Genomic DNA, 21,540 nt, shown 5'->3' on the forward strand with positions numbered 1-21,540 from the left:
ATCTCACCTTTTTTTGTTTTATTACCTTGCACCTTTTTTTGTTTGTATTCTTATATGTTCATGTAACTCTTCGTTTACGGAGGAATAAAGATATGAATGAATGAATGGAATTTAACCTGATAGATACATTACAATTGAATATGGAAAATAATAAGTTAATAAAATGTCATCAACATCGACTGGAGCTACCTCCCTTCAATGATTAATTAGAGCTAAAACTTTGTATAAGCCAAAAAAAAAAACATGTAAAAGTATATATACAATGTATGAAAAAATAACAAAAAATGTTGACGCAAAGTCCTTCTGCCTTTACATGCGCCTTCAGGCGGGATATTATATATTCATAGGTTATTCTGTAAAGTGATGTTATCACCTTAGAGTGGGGACCTAATAATGATTCACTAGTTACCAGTTTAATCATTTCTATCCTCTATCCTCTGACACAATCTTAAATATCAAATAGGATCGGGATAAAGCAGAAATCCACTAAAGGTTGACCACTCATTCACTTTCTGATTTGTTCCTGAATCCAATACCTTGACCCACAAAGTCTACCCGGAGATGTACCACAGCCATGTTGCTAGCCCCGGCATACTCATTGGAAACCGCCGGAGTGTGTGTGTGGATGATCTGGACGTTATCCTTGACTAGAGCGGTCCGGACGTGGCTCTGATATTCACCCAATATGGATATAAAGAACACATAGGTACCAGCTCGGTCAAAATTGAACACTCCGATATGTGGATTGTAGGAGTTTCCGATATTAGTGATGATATTGGGAAAATTGATCACCTGATTTGCCTTCAGGTCATGCACAATTACACCAGAAGCACTGAATGCAATATTGTCCGACGTATCGCCTGTAAAGTGAAGTTAATTTATTAAAATCAATTTGTAAATATATTATCATAAATATAGAACGTGTTGTAGTCAACATGAATTCATGGTCTGTATAGACCTCATTGTGAAATAACATAATCTGCCACTGCCTTTTCTCTCGCTCTGCTTCGATTGGAACCACCCTACTGAGTAATTCCGTGTGTTATTTTTAGAAAATATGCAAATGATATAAAGTTGAACTATAACCAAAACTATTTTTTTAAATGCTTTAATCAAGTGGAGGCAAAGAATGCATACCGTCTACAACGATTCATTAACATATTTATGAATTACCTGCTACTCTGCTCTTTCTTTCAGTCTCCTTCCATTGAGATCCCTCTACGGAGGAAGAATAGTTATTTTTGCTGTTGGAGAAAAAGATGTGGTAAATACGGTGTCCGATATCTGCCATCTTGTAGGGGGCGCTAACATAATTTACCATATAACTATAATATTTTCCTTAATATAAATTTCACAGGAATGTCTAGAATAATGTAAATTAAAACCGTTCATACATGTTGATGACGTTAAAGTTGTATGGTCTATAACTTTCGCTCTTTTTGTCATGGTGAAAACTCTTTAAGTGTTATACACATTTTTCTCCGTCTGCCCGAGGTTTAAACTTTCTACTTTTTCCACTTTTTATAAAGTTGCAGCACTGGAAGTATGTTTAACGTGTACGCGTTTAAAATAGCTGGGAAATATCCGAACTGTTCCGTTTTACTGGTATTGCCGATATTGAGTACGTGATGCAACTCGGTTTTCCGATATTACAAATGTCATATTGTAACTTGCAATACAATCCTATGTCAAAACTCAAATTATATCAAAACGTAATTTAAGGAACAGACAAAAACTCATCAGATAAGATGGAAATTATTCATTTCAATTTGATTATGCACAAACAATCAAAAGATACACTGTAAAACAAAATTAATTCTCCATGCATATCCTATATAACATATACAACATTTTATATGCAGTTAAATTGTCAGTCTTTAAGTGTGACACATTAAGCTTTCAACTATCTATGCCTTTTGTCTTATTATTTCAACACTAGATTCACTACTGGATATCAAAGTCCATTTCCTGTCTTCCAGTTGATATAAATATTCAGTCTTTTGTTGTGAGATAAGAACACTTTTTTTCAACAAGGCCTGTCATCCTAACAAGTTGGTTTTATTGAAAATTGCCTTTTCAAATTAAGCTGTTTTCATGTCAATGCCAGGTCAAGTTTCCATGATCAACGTTCTGGATGCTGAGCTGATTCATTGATGACACCTGAACCATTTGCATTCTACCTATTATTGATCAATTAATGCTGTAACTTGCATAACACAGCTTCACAATTTTGCAGTTTTTCAGTTCCTCCAGTTGCTTGCCTCTTTTCATGTTTCCTTTCACTGTAAAAATCAAAATGGGAAAATATTACAAAGGGTATTATACAATAATCTATTAAATTTCACGGATGAACAATTATTACCGGAAACACATAGGGATTGGATTTCGTTTTTATGTTAACCATGCTTGTATGGAGCAATTCCTCTAAGAATATATTCTATGGGGCGCGTTAGCGCCCCATATTGAATATATTCTTAGAGGAATTGCTCCATACAAGCATGGTTAACATAAAAACGAAATCCAATCCCTATATTTACACTCACACGACTTTTTATTTATATTTTATGCAATAAAATCGTCATTTGAAAGTGACGTAATTATTCAATGAAAGTCGGTCAAAAGTGGGAGGAGCATACTCAATTGAACAGCGAATGATGACGCTGCACGTAAGGTAGAATTATTCATCCGCGACGACAAAAAAGTTCAATATTTTTAGTGTAAAATAAACATGACAAACAAAGTAAATTTCAGAGATAATTTTATTTAATCAGATCAGAACTTTAAGTAGGTATTTAAATTTTGCAAAAAGTTCATATATATAGGGATTGGATTTCGTTTTTTATGTTAACCATGCTTGTATGGAGCAATTCCTCTAAGAATATATTCTATGGGGCGCGTTAGCGCCCCATATTGAATATATTCTTAGAGGAATTGCTCCATACAAGCATGGTTAACATAAAAAACGAAATCCAATCCCTATATTTACACTCACACGAATTTTTATTTATATTTTTTATGCAATAAAATCGTCATTTGAAAGTGACGTAATTATTCAATAAAAGTCGGTCAAAAGTGGGAGGGAGCATACTCAATTGAACAGCGAATGATGACGCTTCACGTAAGGTAGAATTATTCATCCGCGACGACAAAAAAGTTCAATATTTTAGTGTAAAATAAAACATGACAAACAAAGTAAATTTCAGAGATAATTTTATTTAATCAGATCAGAACTTTAAATATATATATTAAATTTTGCTAAAAGTTAATATATAGCGTAATTACATAAAGAATTTGTACTCGGCACATGTGTGAACTCGGTGACCGTTTTTGTGCAGCGAGGCGAAGCTGACGCACGCTTACACACTTGAGTTTCCGAAGTTGTCAAAACAATGATTTTCAAGTAGCTCAATGTGTTTGAGATGTCGTCTGACTTGACGATATTACATCCTTGGGAGCCATGTGATTATATAATCTACGCTTAGATCCATTATCGCCATCGATAGATGAAACAAATTCACTTGTGTTCGATATGGATACAATGTATTTGTGGTGAGACGCATAAGTGTCAAAACGTGGATTATTAGCGGTGCATGTTTTATAATACACATGATTAAATTCGCAAAGAACAAAGACAAGAGGATATGTTTATAACTGACCTCTATCAGAGGGTCTCACGCCCGTCCACCCCCAAAGGCTCGATCGTAGGACGAACATAGGCACAGAGGTAATGTTTACATTTGACACCCATCATTTTAAACAAAAATGAAAGCACGTCGCCCCGGTCGGGATATTTTTTCGTTTCTTTATACAATTGTTAATTTAAAAAATTGTTTGAATCATATATTAATGTAAAACATGTATATATTGTTTACATTTTTCCAAAATTCTATAAAAACAACAATATACACGTAATGTTGCGTCAAAATTTAAACAAAGCCATGTGTTGCTTTTAAAAAAAGTAGTCCTTTTACGTTGCACAGAACATTTTCATACGCAAGTTCAAAGTTCAATGTTACCATGCAGTTATGGTAAACAAAATCGGCTAGTATTAGCGTATAGTGACCAAGCCTAGCAAGTGTAAATATAGCGTAATAACATAAAGTATTTGTTCTCGGCCACATGTGTGAACTCGGTGACCATTATTGTGCAGCGAGGCGAGGCTGACGCACGCTTACACAGTGGAGTTTTCCTAAGTTGTCAAAACACCAGTGTTCAAGTAGCTAAATTTGTTTGAGATTGTCGTCTGACTTGACGATATTACATCCTTCGGAGCCATGTGATTATATAATCTACGCTTATATCCATCGCCATCTAGGCTATAGATGGAACAACTTCACTTGTGTTCGATGGATACAATGTATTTGTGGTGACGCGTAACTGTCAACACATGGATTACTAGCGGTGCATGTTTTATAATACACATGATTAAATTCTCAAAGAACAAAGACAAGAGGATATGTTTACAACTGACCTCTATCAGGAGGTCTCACGCCCGTCCACCCAAAAGACTAGATCGTATGACGAACACAGACACAGAGGTAATGTTTACATTTGACACCCATCATTTTTAACAAAAATGAAAGCACGTCGCCCCGGTCGGGATATTTTTCCGTTTCTTTATACAATTGTTAATTTAAAAATTGTTTGAATCATATATAAATATAAAACATGTATTTTATTGTTTACATTTTTCCAAAATTCTATGAAAAACAACAATATACACGTAATGTTGCATCAAAATGTAAACAAAGCCATGTGTTTGTTTAAAAAAAGTAGTCCTTTTACGTTGCATAGAACATTTTCTTACGCAAGTTCAGAGTTCAATGTTACCATGCAGTTATGGTAAATAAAATCGGCTAGTATTAGCGTATAGTGACCAAGCATAGCAAGTGTAAATATAAAGGCATAATAAGCACATTTATGTACATGCATGCACAACTAGAAAACTGGAAAGTCAGGAAGGGCCCTGATAAATGACTGGACCACCACAATAGCGGAGAAGGAATCATAATAGTGCGCATGTCTTCTGTGTCGTTCAGACTGGGCCAGCACAATGTAAAAACTGACGCTGCCTTTTCTACGTCAAAACAACTGTTTTATCAGTTCCTGAAATGTTGTAAATTAGTAATCTGTTGCATTTGTTAAATAACTTTTCCTGACACAGTACTCGGGAGAAATTATGTTTAACGTGTACGCATGCATATCAAATGTCTATATATTGTAACATATACAACAAATTTTATATGCAGTTCAAATTTGTCAGTCTTTAAGTGTGACACATTTTTAAGCTTTCAACTATATGCCTTTTTTGCCTTATTATTTCAACACTAGATTCACTACTGGATATCAAAGTCCATCTCCTGTCTTCCAGTTGATATATAATGTTCAGTGTCTTTTGTGGTGAGATAAGATACACTTTTTCCAACAAGGCTTGTCATCCTAACAACGTTTGGTTTCATTGGTTGAAATTGCTCTTTTCAAATTAAGCTGTTTTCATGTCAATGCCAGGTCAGTTTCCATGATCAACGTTCTGGATGCTGAGCTTGTTTCATTGATGACACCTGAACCATTTGCGTTCTACCTATTATTGTTCAATTAATGCTTGTAACTTGCCCCATAACATACAGCTTTCACACAATTTTGAAGTTTTTCAGTTCCTCAGTTACTTGCCTCTTTTCGTGTTTCCTTTCACTGTAAAATAAAAATCAGGAAAATGGGAAAATATTACAAAGGGTATTATACAATAATCTATTAAATTTCACGGATGAACAATAATTACCGGAAACACAAAGGCATAATAAGCACTATTTATGTACATGCATGCACAACTAGAAAACTGGAAAGTCAGGAAGGGCCCTGATAAATGACTGACCCACAATAGGGATATATCAGACTCTAACTTAAGCAGGGCCCCTTGATATATGCCATATGTTTATCAGTTAGGCCTAAAATGAAATATTGTTTATTTACCTAAACCTGACAGACGCACTTGAAAACCACTGACTCAAACTATTTATGTAAGTTTCAATTTTATGTTATTGAAATATTTTTCAACCTGTTTTCATGGATGTCAGTCAGATCTTCCTTTTTTTTTGTTGGTATGCTTGCCTCGTAAAAGTGTAGAACCGAAAATGTAGCTCTGTACAGTGCTATCACTTTAGTAAAGCAAATTTTCACAAAAAGATTGGTCTGCACTTGAATGTTTGCTTATTGATTAGGCCAAATTTATCAGGCAATATTTACCTTGAATGGAAAGTGACAGTTGTCCTGTAACATGTACTGTAGCCTTCTCTGTCTGTCACGGGAGCTGGAGATTACGTCGGTGGTATCAACCTAAAAAATCAACAACCATGTTCATTTTTTTCGAAAAAAAAATAAAAAAAGGATTACATAAGTAATTAACATTGATTAGGTAGACAGATCTATATGAAACTTCAAAAAACTTATCTAATGTATCAATGCGTATGGACCATTTTAAATATTATTTCAAAATATCAAACCGGTATATAGTATTATTCCAATTAAAGCTTTATACAAATAAATAACATGAACACTAATTAACAGTATTTATTTTAGACGCCATGCCCAAATACAGTAGCTTACAAGTTATTAAAGGATTTGTGCAGTCAAAATTTTTTTTTGATAATACGTCAGGATATTGCTTTGGATGGATGAAAAATTAAGTCCCACCCAACGAATCGCCTAGCTTTTAGCGCTATCGGTTGGTTTTGGTCGTGATTTACGGGTAGTGTCGACTACGGTTCAGAGATAATGAGCTAGGCGGTCACGTGGTCTTGTGATGTCACAGTAGTCCGCGGCTGCACAAGGTAAGCCTAGTACTATACATCTATACAGCACATACACGTACAGTGTATACGTTATTTCTACAATTTGAGTTTTTCGAGTAAATGGTTATTCTAGCTTTATGATGTAGATATTTTCAGTTTCAAAACATTCAATTTACACCATTTCAAACATTCAAACAAGCGTATATCTAACTTTAGATTAATTAATCAGTCCAATTTGATAGTGATATCAAAATGATGTTCGGATCAGTCTGGACTGAGATTGAGATAGCATATTATGAAAATTGCGGTGTAATAAAAAACAGTATAATGTAACGCTATCTTTTTACGATTAAAATCCCAAAATTTAGCATGAATATATCTAGAATCGGTGTTTTTATTTCAAACTTCTGCCATTGCGATGCAAACACGGCACAGTTTTTGAGTAAAAATAAAATGTGGACGGTTATCAGTTATGTGATATTGGAGTAACAATACCGAACTTATACCTGAAATAATATGTATATCTATATTGTTGCCTTTGAAACTTTATCCATAACGTTTACTAAAAAGCAGAAATACATCAATGATAATTCTGATATAAGTTCTTAAATTACAGTATAAGTGTAGATTTAAATTCATTATTTCAAAATTATACTAAATCCTTAAAATAGTATATTCATTGTCGATCCTTTTGTATATCATACCGCGATTCGTATAATCCAAAAAGTAACCACATATAGTGTTCAAATGAAAAATGAAATTACTTGTATACAGGCATTATAAATAGATTAATATCTTGTACCTTTTCAAAAATATACTTAGTGATATTTAAATAAGTATAAATTTGTGGTAATGATTTAAAGCCGCATGATCCGTATCTTTCAGGGTCCGTAAAACAAACAATGACAAGATATGGTGTAATAGCCCTAAAAAGTTATGAACTTTCCCCAAATTACAAGTCTAGAAAGTTAAGAGGTCCAAAGATATAAATATACAAAATTTTATTTTAGACTTATGCGCGGTCCGACAGAAAGTCAAAAGTTAACGCCTCCAAAGCTTACAAATGCTACTTTGCGCATGTACGGAAATAAAAGTTGTTTACCGCAATGTAGCGAGCTTTGCACTGAAAGCTCGCCGGCTTAGAACGAAATTATTTAAACTAAGAAATGTTGTGAATTGCTGAGAATATTACATGGAAACGAATTCGAGCTATGACAACAACTATGATTTGTGAATGGTCTACCAAAACCACATAAACAGACTTCTCTTCGTCTGAGTGGGGCCCCGAAGGGGTAACAGTTATTGGAATTGGTACCATAGTAAAATAGAGATTAGAAATTAGGAAAAGTGTTGATAAATTGGGGGACATATAACAGATTTAATCTTGGATTACAACAGAAGCATTAATAGAGTCGTATTATACGCGTTTATTTAATTTAAAAGATGATCGCATTCTTCAGTGTTATATGTATATACATGTACGATGTATATACATGTAGCTACTGTTACAGGCTTACAGCGTCAGGAGTGTGTTATCTTTTCCGATATCTATTTGTGTATTTATGTTTATGCACACTCCACATACAGAAAAGAAGAGTTAAATGAATTGAAAATGGCCACCATAAGGTGACATATTTATTATAAAAATTATATAAAACTCATATCAAAGTAATAAAACAAATATTATGCAAACAAATTGACACATAATTCAGTTTTATAGAATTATGTTAAAAGATTATGAAACATAACATAATCTAGAACATCTCAATATATCATAAGTGGTGTAAGTAAAGAATAGTAATTGACTTTTTAAAATATGTAATATATATTATGTCCAATACATTTAGGCTACATAAATTCTGGCACTAATTAGTACCATTATTCTTCACATGAAAATGCCTAGACCCCTGTAATTCAAAAAATGACTAACTTAGTATCTAGTGAGGTTTGATTTTGATAAACGTGTTCAAAAAATGTGTAATTGTTATAAATTTGATGTTTGACAGAAAAAAAATGGAACTTGTTTGTTTTACATGTAGGCTTACACTGAAAGATTATGTACATGCATACATGTATACAGTATTTATCTATGTACATAACTGACATTTACTCCATATTTTCTTTATAGAATGTATGGGACCTTCAACCAGATGACAGAAGTGCAAGATGTGATGGCAGCTCGCCCAAAAATAAAAAGGGAAAAACAACTCCATGTATCTCTGAGATCAAAACTGACAGTAAAAAATAAAGTCTGTTTGTAATGTACCCATTATGAACCAGAAAGAAATTATTTTCAAGAAGGAAGGACAGAACAAACCTAGCATAATTCTTTACTATTATCACCAGGATATTTTCAAATTATTTATTTCTTCTTCACACAAATGAAAAAAGGAATAATAATGATTATTGCATGTTTACATACCTAGTACGTATAACTTTTGAATAATTTATATGGGACACGGATGTAATTCCAATTTATGAACAATAAACTAAATTAAAATATGTCATTTGTCCGAGTTGTTTAATTATGTAGTGTTCATTTTAGAAATGTTCAAATACAGAAAATAAATAGCAAACAAGACTGGAGCCAGATCAAAGGTTATTTGGGTCAAAAGTCAGTGTCAAATCTCAGGATTTTGGCTCTATAGGTATACATATATCCCTATGTGTAATAAAAATCTTGTTGTGTAATACACAGATTGCACATATATATCAGAATATCCATATATCTGTAGAGACAATTGCCTGTGATGCATGTTGTTAAATTGCATTATTCATTATTGACTATTTTAAGTTGCAAAGTTTTGATTGAATTAGAAAGGAATAGACTGACAATAACTTCTTAATTAGTCCAGGTCAATCAAGGTCTACATGTACAAGCTCTTAGCAACTTCACTTAGTGTTTGGAGCAAGATCACACTAAAGGAATTAGGATTGCTTGAATATATAAAAATAAACAAACAAAATGCAACTAAAAAAGTTAAGATTTTCCACCAGGTTAGACTATATACAACCTAAAAAAATGAATTTTACTGCAATTACTCTGATGACATGAGAATCACATGCTATGGTCAGCTTATTTACTACTGGATGCTATTTTGAACTCCAGTCATTTTTTATTGACTTAAAATTCAATGCACAATATGTATACATGTACACTATACAATGTATATGAATGTGCTATTTGTGCATGAATATGATTGTATAAGAAACACCTAGGTCTTTCATTATACATGTTTCTGATTCATTTGATTCAGAGGCAAATTCATGGCTGGACATCATATTATATGGTAGCTATATGGTTTATTGGCAAACTATAATGTACATGTACATCACAAATTTAACTAAGGGAACTGTCTTCATTATATACACAGAAAATATATACATAAATGTTTGTTAGACATTCAGAACTTTTAACACACATTAAACCGCCTTATTGCAACCTCAACCCCATTCTTTCTTTTATTTTTTTTTTATTTTCTGTAATCAACCAAATGTTTATAGTTTCACCCAAAACGAACATGGAGCTTTTCCAACATAAATATCAGAAATATACATACAATAACATGTATTAAGTTTTATACTCGTTTATGGCGGTACATGGTGATCTTTTAACTAATACATGTATACACAGTACATATGACACTGAACGAAAATGCATATTATGTGAAGTTTGCTCTCCGTGCTTATTTTACTTGATTTATTATTATATTTCACTTGGACCTTTATAAAACAAGTTATATGGTTATCCAAGGCAAGTCAAATATCGTCTGAGATATTTATTTTTTAAAAATATCACCAGAGATTTACATGTAGATAACCATTTTCATCTCTATATAGTACGATGTGTCTTGTCTATTTCATTATTTATCAATACCATTATTTATATATCTGGTACATTTTTGTACAATTTATTCTCTTGTATGGTATCGCAACACGTATTTTATACGAAGTTTAAATACCGTTCCCACAAAAATCCCTCCGGTGGCCCCCGGAAATTAGGCAAAGCATAGTCAACCGATCGCCGTATTGTAAACACTCAAAATGACCGAATGGAAGTATTGTTTACACGACGATAATGTATATATATTGATCTGGGGGACTCTTTAACTTCATCACATAACAAAACATTCACTTGTTCATGATAAGTAACAAGTTCTTCCGTAGAAGTTCCTGCGAACATGAACGAAACACTTTTGACTGGGCACGCCATTTCGTTTGGTCTGGAAAGTCACGTGATCGTCTACGATTGAAAATGCATTTTAATCATTAATTTCTTTTGAACTCAGGACTTTTTGGGTGTGTAATTAGGGAAAAGTTGATAACTTTTTATAATATATGTACCCTAATTTTCTTTTGTTGATTTACGGACCCTGAAAGATACGGATTATGCGGCTATAACCTTTCTTGTATGACTATACATATGTAGCGTGACTAGAATTACGTCTGTTGTACATATATCTATAGATTGTTATTATTGTCATCATTCCATGTATTAAGTAAAGATAAGTTTGTAATGTTTAATATACGATGACATGTTTACGTTTACAGTTGTACTAGCCGGCCATGTGACTGGATGAAGTTTGTGAGATTGTCGTATTTACCCGCGGTAACAATACGTGTTACGATTATTCTAGGTTTTAGCGAGTTGTATCTTATCTACGCGATGTCGAGTTTACCTATATTACGGTCGTTAAGTGATGTTATTTGCCGTCTTAGGCATCGTGAATCTTGCAAACTTCAGACAGCCTTTTCCGCTTCGACTATTGTGTTGCGCATGTCCGCGGTTGGGAATCACATTTCCGGTTTGGTTATTTTGGCCAGCCAATCAGCGTGACGGAGTGCCCGCACGCGAATTCGGGGCATCGGGGGGCATCTTATGCCCCCGGGTCAGTTGCGCCATGTAGTCGATGAGGTAAGTCGTGTTCTCGATCTCGGAACCGATAACCTAGGGTCTACGTAACTCAGCCCCTATCTTCCCATGTAAATGGCTTTGGTGTATTAAGTGTGATGTCATAGTTAGGCTATTAATAGAACAGGGGTTTTACAGCTTGTCTATTCGGTTTATTTACATTAGCGACGCTGTCAAGGTCGTAGACTTGCGGTAGTTCCAGATAGTGTGGTACTACAATAGAGTAGTGGGAATAGAAATAGTATTAATTTGTTGTGGGATACTACTATAAAGAAAATAGTATTTATCTGTCATAAGTGAATTAATGTGGAATTATACTATTTAGATCTATTCTACTGTAGCTATAATGTATTATAACTGTTAGATATTGTACTGTGTGTTATCTGTAATTTCCTGGTTGTTTATATGGCCATGTAAATAACAATACAAATACTGAAACTTGATTTACTGAGTTTGTCAATTCTGTCACTGAGTGGTTGAACTTAAATATCTATAGCCTTGCTACCAAAGGCGTAATAGTGATACCTCGCTACCAGAGGTTATACCTGTAGAAACCTTGTTACCAAAGGTGTAAGTTGTTACCAGGGGTTTGAACCTTGTTACCAAAGGTTATAGAGCACCTCGCCTACCAGAGGGCTATACTATTTAAGTAGACTCGAGCATGTTACACATATAGATTCGAAACGATGAAAATACATGCTTAGAATTTTTACTAATATCTTAGAAAATACGGGTGATTGCTATATGCCACGATTCCGTAATTACAGTACTAGAGTGGAACAATTTTTAAGGTTAAATCTTTAGTTGAAATAGTTCTTAGAACCATTTTTGTTTCTGAATAAGTCAACTTCCATTATTGTTTTACCTGTGTACGACATATATATATATATGTATATATTTAATATATATTCCTAGGTATGATCAGTGATATTTTATTTCCATTTGCTTTTACATCTTCATTTTAAAAATGGAGGTGACAATAAAAAAAATCCAGAGCATAGATGTACGGGGTTTCCATAATTCAAATCACAATCCAATTAACGGATGTCCTAACCTGATTGACAGTAAGACAATAGCAAATACCCGATATAGTCCACCGAATAGCAAACTGCCCGCGGCCAGGTAATTACAGGTAAGTTCGATGAATGGCGTGGTGTACAGGCAAACAACATCCTGGTCCAGGTATTACATAACCATCAAACCAAAGGCATGGCATGGCTAATAATATATTTATATCGAAGTATCTACTCGTATATCGATTAAACATTGAAAGCGACCGCACGGTCTGAAAAAAATATTTTTTTTTTGCTTAATATCTGAATATTTAGATATTTTATAATATCAAAAATAAATTCTTTCTACCACATGCTGACTCTCACTCTCAATTTATTCGGTTAGCAACACACAACACACAACACAATGTTTGTAATGATCAATCATCGATGTGTATGTACAGAAACATACATACATATATGTATATATGTTTCTGGTATGTGCGTCAATACTTTAATAAAGGATTTCGTAAATTGTTACGTAAAATTTCATTTTACAGTCAAAAACTTTGTATTTCAAAGATACAGACTACAGGAAAATATTATCTAATAAAGACTATTCGTTGCTGAACTCCTCGACAAAAAATCCGAAACTTTCATTTCTGTGTGGATTTTCTTTCATAATTACACGAAGATACCTGCTATTAGAGCATAAATTATAGTATTTGAAACATCGAATTTCACTCTCTTAGTTATTTACATTCGAGCCAAAGTTATTGCAAAATCAACTTCACTCAAAAGAAATTATAAAAAATCGTTGATCGGCTTTTCCTGTGACCGTCGATGTAAGTGATAGCACATCACTTATAGTACAGCTATAAGCCACGGACTATTATGACGTCACACGGTTTAGAGCTAGAAAATATGCATAATCGGGCGGTCAGAAGTTTGGACCTCGATATCGACGGTTTACAGGTTATTCCGGTCGCGCGCGGAACGGAGAGGTTTCTACACGTGCTAATAAAGCCATTTCCAGCATAAACTGAAATTAACATTTTTGACTGCACAAATCCTTTAATGTACCGAAATGACTCTCGCTTGTACCGAAACGACTCCCTTTGTACCCAATCTAATTAAAATTAGACTTGTAATTCCGCTCCCACTACGATACTCTACGTTACGCTTCATTATTAGATTGTTCCGAGAGAATCAAGCACACCGAAGATTTCATAGGCGACGCGCTGATTGGCTAATCGTAGGGGTCATGCTGAGGTGACCCCGAACGGGGTATCGTTAGATCTTGTATTGAAGCGTAACGTAGAGTATCGTAGTGGGAGCGGAATTACAAGTCTAATTTTAACTAGAACACTGACACGTCAGAAAGGGCCCCGCTATGTGTCTGACGTGCTTAAGTGGAAAAGTAGTATTTTGACAACGAATTCTTCCGTGTTAGCTATATGTTGCTAATAAATAATTAATGTCAACATTAATTGGGAAACCGATGATGGTACATTATTATAATTCTTTGGAAAAAGTCTTCCAAGTATTTAACTTGAATCCTGATTCCAAGCTAACATTACATTAAGAGCATACAATTAACTCAAATAAATTTGACCTTGACCTTTGACTTAGTAACCTTGGCCCATGACCTTACCTTTGGACAGTCAACTCCTTGTTTAATTCTGAACAACTTTGCATCATAATGTCATAACAAAATGTTTATCAGTTAAGAGCAACAACATTGTGATTTTTTTAAATGTTAAAATCCAAGATGGCCGATTTTTTAATTTAATTTCAGCCTGAAAAATTACCAAGCAGATCTAGGATGGATGGGGAATCATCATGTAAAATATGGGGAAAATACTCCACTCCCTTCCATCATTAATGTGCAAAAGAAAAAAAACGGACAGACGGACGGACGGACAGACAGACGGACGGACAACCTGATTACTATAGGGCACCCGCATCTCGATGCGGGGCCCTAATTAGATTGCATGTAAAGTATGATTTTTATCGTTTTTCAATCAATTTAGACCTCTAAAACGTCTAAAAATGGTTTTAGGGCATTCTCGTGGGTCCATGATTATATAATGTGTAACGAATTCTCAGATCCCCGTGCCATTATATAGCAAAATACGTTGGGGGGGGGGGGGGGTCTCAAGTAAGGTCACATAAGACAAGGAGTCGCTTCATACAGGGGGTCGATCAGACAGTCTCGATTGTAGGACTATTTTTAGATTGTTGTGGTAATAAGAAGTCTTTATACATTAGCTGATAAATAAAACACTGTTAGGTTAATGGGGGGACCGTCTAACCAAACCTCAATCTATATACTACCGCCAGGATTGCTTTCGCCGTAAGCGGAAACCCTTTGAAAGGAGCAATCTACTTTCATTTTGGTGCGTCGGCATTTGTTAACCCTGTATCACCTACATTCCTACTTCAGTCGGATAAATAAAAGTGATCAATATGTATTTGATACAGTGTTGCAGCTGTTACATTTTATTGTTGTGTGGTTGTGTATCACAATGAAATTATCAATAGAGTTTATCAAAGTGTACAGCTAAATGGAGCCTCAACGTCGACTGGACCATTTTGTTATATTCAGCTTAAACCATGGGACTGTTTCCGGACCAGAACTCGTCCCCGAGACACTATCATCGAATGAAATGGCTAGGTCTAGGTGTTGGTTGTCTCGCCAAGTTTGTGACGGGGTCACTATTTGTCTTCAACGTCTACGAAGATGCTATCAAGAACACATTCAATTACACTGAAACTGAAGGTATGTCCTTGTTAAGTTAATTGTGGGTTATATTCAAAAACAATTGGTGTCTCTTTGGCTGACTCAAATACATAATTATCATTACCTTACTGTCAGATGTTGGAACGTTTTCTGTCATATAAAGCTATTGTGTTTGTTTGAAAAATGTGGGAATATAGGCCACTCGCCTTACGTATGATGTAATAATTGCTGTGGTCCATTTCATTGTTTCCATCTGTTTGATATAACACCAGTAGGGTTGAGGACGCGATATTATAAAAAGAAATAAATTACGCTCAAACGAAAGTTTAATTCTGGAAGAACATTACCGTACTGCAGCCAGAATCCAACTAAATTAGAATATTTCTTTTTTTTTTTTGCACTCAGGACTAAGGTCATTCTCTATGCATATATGGTCCCAATGCGACAATGGTATATAGCATATGTATATCTTTTATATATCTTTCACAATAACAATTCTCATTGTTTCTAACAGTAATTTTTTCCGACAGAGATAGAGAGAAAGAGGGGAGAATCGAGATAGAGAGGAGGGTAGTGAGAGTAAAGAGCAACGTAGAGAGAGAGGGGGTGGAGAGAAAATACAGAAAGATAGAGAGAAATACAGAGAGATGGTGAGAAAATACATAAAGCGATAGGGGGAAGGGGAGAAAAAAACAGAACGAGAGAGGGTAAGAGGGAAAAGACAGCGAGAGTGAAAAAAAAGGAAAAAGAGAGAGGGGGAAGCAGGCGGAAAAGACAGGAAGAGGGAGTTAGAGAATAGAGAGAATGCGGAGGCAAGCGAGACGGTCATGGGCGCATGGCAAGTAGGACTACTGTAGATGAGTGAGAAAGCTTAGAGAAAAATAGAATATCCGGTAAAGGGAGTGAGTGGAGAGATGAGAGTCAGGCTAGAGCAAGTGCGAAAGCTAAAGTAAGCTATGTGAGAGTCATGAAGTCATCATCTTTCTTACAAGGATTCACATTACGCTAATATTCAATTATAATACAATCATGCGGAAAGAAAAAATGTGAATATTTATATATTGTTTGAGTGATTTTTTTTTTGAATTGTTGTAAATATCCATTGTCTCACTTTTTCCATATCTGCTTAAGATATTCTTCTTTCAGTGTCATCATAGTGCATTTTTTTATTATTATTATCTTTTTTCACCATTGTTTCAAATACACTGTATTTAATTTCTAAGCGAGTCATGAACCAAAAACATTACTTACAATTATACTTAACAAAATTGATTTCATGCGCACACAATCTTCATTTGTACAGGTATACATCAAGTGGCATTGCCCAATATTCCACCAAACAGTCCATATAAAAAGGAAAAAGGCTATGACACTCAAAACTTATACAGAGAAAGTAAAAAAAAAAAAAAAAATTTCAAGTATGAATACTAATTGCCATATTTTGCATGATATTATTACAAACCTGTAAATGCAAATTAGATAATTCAAAGAAATTAATTTACAAGGTATCATTACACGCATGTAAAAAGTTATTTATGCATGTGTTACTTGGCAAATGTCTAATTTTCCTTACATCGCTATACATTTTCAATTCGTTTTTTAATACCCTAAAATGTCAATTTCCTTCGTTCTTTTTTCACTAACGTAGTATGTTTTATAAACAGAAAAATATATAATCGATACTAGGACATTTAAATCTTCATATACTGGCGATTCCGTTTTATAGCCGGTAATAATATATTTGATATTTGCAAAGTTCCTTCCAATTTTAATTATCTTAAACGTTTCATTGACTTTTTCCCAGAATCTTTTTACATGTTCACATAAAATAAAGAAATGATCGTAATCCTCCGTTACCTGACATGTAGTACACAAATGATTGGATTCTATTTTCCATTTGTACAGTAATTTTTTACAGGGTAGTATACACATGAAAAGTTTCCACCTAAAGATTTTTAATTTATTCTCATCCAAAGAGTGAAAACTAAAGTTGAGACTTGTTTTTAATTGAGTATCGCTTGACAATTCAAATTTATTTTTTCCAAAAATTAAATGTATGTGCTTTAATTTTCTTATTCTTTACTAATAAGTCATAAATTACTTTATTGGTAAGCTTTTCAAGAGGAATACACTGTCTACTCTTAGTCGTTATTTGCAATTTCAAAGCATCATGCGTGATTGTTGTATTAATAGAAGAATTAGATTGGAGTTCCTGTAACCACCACTTTGGAATTGATTTTTTCAACATAATAAGCTGTGACATCCAGTTCTGTTTCGAGGTCAGCTTGTTCAAAATATACTTCTCACAGATTTTTCCAGAATCATCGATTACATTGTCAATTGTTAATAGATTATCTTTAACCCAATTTGGAAATAATAAGGAATATTTCCCGTTTTTAATATGTCTGTTGCCCCAAATGATTTCTTTTCTTATATCTAGGTAATTTCGTGGATTGCATTTGTATCCACCCCCCACAATTTTCCACGCCTTTATTATGTCTAAATAAAAATCTGATTTAAAGTTGACTACATGGTCAGTTTGACTCTTATTGCATAAGAAAATAAGGCCATCTATACCGTATTGATCAAAATAGAAAAATGGAATAGAGGTCCAGTTAGCACCAACATTATCAAAAAATCTTTTAACCCATGCCACTTTTAACATATATATATGAGATTCCACATCGATCATTTGTAGCCCGCCGTCCTCGTGTTTACCGATAAGTGTCTTTCTCTTAACTTTTTCCATTTTTCCATCCCAAATGTAGGTGAAAAGTATCTTTTCCAATACACTAATTTGTACTTTACTTATGTTTTGAGTCGACGCTATATATGTAATTTTAGATAAAAGTATGGCTTTTACGACAGTAATTCTACCTAGCATAGTTAATTTTCTTTTCTTCCTATTCTTAATGTCACGTTAGAATATTTCTAACAATAACAGCAAGGACTATTATAATGTAGTTTTCAATCGTAACAGTATAATATAAAATTCTATGATTTCGTCCACAATCATCCTGATGGTTAAAATATCATTGAATTACTATAAACGTGTCGCTGTCTTAATTAAGGACAAAGAATAATGTCGCCCTTACCTGGTTTTTTTTCTTGTTTTTTATCTACCAACAGTTCAACTACAGTCATCCCTCCTGTGCATCGGACTTGGCTTTGGTTTCATCCCCGGGATGTTCTACGACAATTTTGGTCCCCAGTGGGCATCTTTGGGAGGCGTTATAGTGTCTGTGTTAGCCTACACGTTACTATGGAGTACACCTAAATATGTCTCCTTTTACCAAGACAAGAGCTGGCTGATGGCCATCTACTTCTTTCTATCGGGTAGGTTGCTATATCATAATGCTATAATCACATAATTGTTTTTATTTCGCGTTTATAAATTTTCACGATTTTCTCTTTGATAAACATATTAGCGGGTAGAAATTTACGGACAGTAATACACTATACAGGTTATCATCCATGCCAATCTTTTCACTGTAGTTGCCGTTATTTATAAAGATGCTCCACCGCTGATAAACGGTATTTTTCTCCATCACGAACAAGAGCAGACAAATTAGCATTTTTCTTCAGTTACAAATGTTACTTACTTCACAACATAACCACCATTGAACAGTTAAAGCTTCTAATTTTACTTCAACATAAAAATATTAAAAATAATAAATTGCGTCCCGAAAAACATCTGTTGCACTATGTCCTATATGGAATGAAGTACTGATTACACATATACCATACACATATTTTTTCATTATTTATTACACACATATATATATCTAAATACACTATTGAACACCAATTATTGTTAAAAAAATGAGTATCGTTAATACTGTCGGCGGTGGAGCATCTTTAAAGAATTTACACAGTAACTGTATTGACGAGTTAATTCTAGGAGTTTAGATATTCTACGGGGACTTAATAACTGTACTCAAAACACGCGATATCAATTTATTTGTATTGAAATAATGTTCATTAGTTTTAGGTAATATTGGCATTATTAACAGAAAGCAAGGCTAATGTAACGAACTGATTTTTAGTTTAAATAGTTTAATACTGACACATTAAAATCTTCATGGATTATTCAGGTCTTGGATCTGTTTTCACGTACATGGTCGCTCTCAACACTAATGTCATCAACTTTGATGAAAATCACAGAGGCAAAATAGTAGGACTTCTAAATGCATGCTTCGCTGGAAGCCCTTCTGTATTTGCAGTGATATATTACCATGTCATAGGAAACCCGACAAGCACTGAAAGCTTTTCAACGCTCATGCTGCTTTTTGCCATCGCGTTTGGTGTTACAGATGTCATATGCATGTTTTTCCTGAGAATTTACACCAAACCAACAGAACTCTTGGAACAACGCGAAATGAAAACTGAACTCGCGTCGGAAGGTAATGACTCTAGTTCCTGTTGTGATAGTGTCAGTAAAGGAAGGAGAAATGAAGGGACGCCGCTCCGTGAACTCCTACAAAACGCTGACTATTACATATTTACACTGATGTTTACATTCGCTTCCTGTGTTGGAGTAGTATACGTGATAGCCCTTACACAGACCACCAATTCCATGGGCTTCTCGTCACATAACCCTGATGTTGTGATGATCATCCCGATAGTGAGTACATTGATCAGTGTTTGTATTGGTGTGCTATCAGACCATTTTAGGGAAAGGCTTCCCCGACTTGCCATTCTCATTGCAGGAAGTACATCGTTTGTGGTGTGTCAGGTCCTGATAGTAACGCTAGCTGCCGGATACACCTGGATCTTGATATCGACTATATTCTGTGGGATTGGACTAGGCCTTATCTGGTCAATCGCTCCCACAGTCATGAGCGAGTACTTCGATGTTGCTAACCTGGGGCGAAATTGGGGTATAGCTCTCTTTCTGGGATCGCTTGTGGGCCTGGGAGCTCAGGAAAGTTTCGGTGCTTTTTACGACGCGGCAAAGACACACTCCAGTGATATAGATTGTTTTGGAATCGAGTGTGTTCGTAAGGGACATGCAGTAGCTCTGATATCTGGTATTTTATCAATAGTTCTTGGTGTAATACTTTATTTTAAACGAAGATATTCAAATCAGAATGTTTTTCAGAGATTTTAGTGATTAGGAATTAATGATAATCTTATTACATCAAACTTAAACTGAAGTATAATTATTTAGTTAAAGGCCCACTACCTTTCCGGAGCAAAATTTAAAGGTTTCTTAAAAACATTAATAACAAAAGAAAATATATATCGATGGCTTAAGATGAGGTTACAATACCAAACATATGCAAGATTTCCTGTCCAATGTACGATAACAGTGGAGATTCATTTCGCTGTTTTGCCGTCTGGCGCAGCGATAGTCAACTACCGCGCTGCATTTAGGACGACGGCGGGAAACATAAAATGACCCGCGTTATGAAAATTAACATTTTATTTATTCTAATTAAACAGTTCTGAAGGTGATGATAAGTGTGCTAGTAAACGTATAGTTAATAACTTCTGCGACTCTACAAAATTTTTGATCTCGTTTTACATTCCTATTTTAAAAATTAAAAACCGTCTCGGAAAGGTAGTGGCCCTTTAACTTTGTTTTTTAACTGTAAATCAACAAACAATTCAGATCTTGACGTCCACAACATTCTTTGCAAAGTTTTTTTTAAAATAAGTAAAAAGACATAAGGTGATAGCCTTATAATGTCAATGCAATGCTGTATTATCATCTTCAATTGTCCTTTATATTTACAACGTTCTGTATTTATCTCTTGTTCCATATTGGATACCTAATATGTTCAAGCTTGTCCGCATTGTTTAAAATGTTCTTGAAATGGAATCGATAGATTTATTGGTGCAAAAACAATAAAACATTTCCCTCAATATAATTTGTACCCACCCTACTTTAAGAAAAAATAATTGGTTAAATAAAACTTATTGGAAATTTCACTACTGGTCTTAATGAACTTATTAATATTAAGTAACAGAGATAAAATGAATAGTCAGACAAATCACATGTAAGAAGTGGTAGACACTTCTTGGATTATTAAGTCCCCGTTATGTTAACCACCTTAATGGGGCCACTAATTTGGTCTCTCTGGAAAATAGCAACAATGAGTG

At 34.3% G+C, this 21,540-nt stretch overlaps 2 protein-coding genes across 2 annotated transcripts; one reads left to right on the top strand and one right to left on the bottom strand.

The window, feature by feature from the left end:
• Positions 1-501: 501 nt before the first annotated feature.
• On the bottom strand, positions 502-1,291 carry LOC138322082 (uncharacterized). The gene is made up of 2 exons (XM_069266138.1): positions 1,174-1,291; positions 502-860 (listed from the first exon to the last, which is right to left on the bottom strand). Exons 1-2 carry the CDS (start codon positions 1,289-1,291, stop codon positions 502-504), a joined length of 477 nt encoding a protein of 158 aa, XP_069122239.1.
• Positions 1,292-15,260: 13,969 nt separating this feature from the next.
• On the top strand, positions 15,261-21,420 carry LOC138322389 (uncharacterized MFS-type transporter YhjX-like). The gene is made up of 3 exons (XM_069266427.1): positions 15,261-15,474; positions 18,565-18,771; positions 19,530-21,420. Exons 1-3 carry the CDS (start codon positions 15,309-15,311, stop codon positions 20,543-20,545), a joined length of 1,389 nt encoding a protein of 462 aa, XP_069122528.1. The 5' UTR covers positions 15,261-15,308; the 3' UTR covers positions 20,546-21,420.
• Positions 21,421-21,540: the final 120 nt, after the last annotated feature.

Source organism: Argopecten irradians, chromosome 4, assembly GCF_041381155.1.
Source record: "Argopecten irradians isolate NY chromosome 4, Ai_NY, whole genome shotgun sequence".
Lineage (NCBI taxonomy): Eukaryota > Metazoa > Mollusca > Bivalvia > Pectinida > Pectinidae > Argopecten > Argopecten irradians.

What these genes read in the sequence shown, in the direction of transcription:
- LOC138322082 (XM_069266138.1), bottom strand. Translation starts at nt 1,291, where the DNA reads ATGGCAGATATCGGACACCGTATTTACCACATCTTTTTCTCCAACAGC. An exon ending in AAGAAAGAGCAGAGTAGCAG is followed by an intron (nt 861 to 1,173) that starts GTAATTCATAAA and finishes TTCACTTTACAG; the next exon opens with GCGATACGTCGGACAATATT.
- LOC138322389 (XM_069266427.1), top strand. Translation starts at nt 15,309, where the DNA reads ATGGGACTGTTTCCGGACCAGAACTCGTCCCCGAGACACTATCATCGA. An exon ending in CAATTACACTGAAACTGAAG is followed by an intron (nt 15,475 to 18,564) that starts GTATGTCCTTGT and finishes ATCTACCAACAG; the next exon opens with TTCAACTACAGTCATCCCTC. An exon ending in CATCTACTTCTTTCTATCGG is followed by an intron (nt 18,772 to 19,529) that starts GTAGGTTGCTAT and finishes TGGATTATTCAG; the next exon opens with GTCTTGGATCTGTTTTCACG.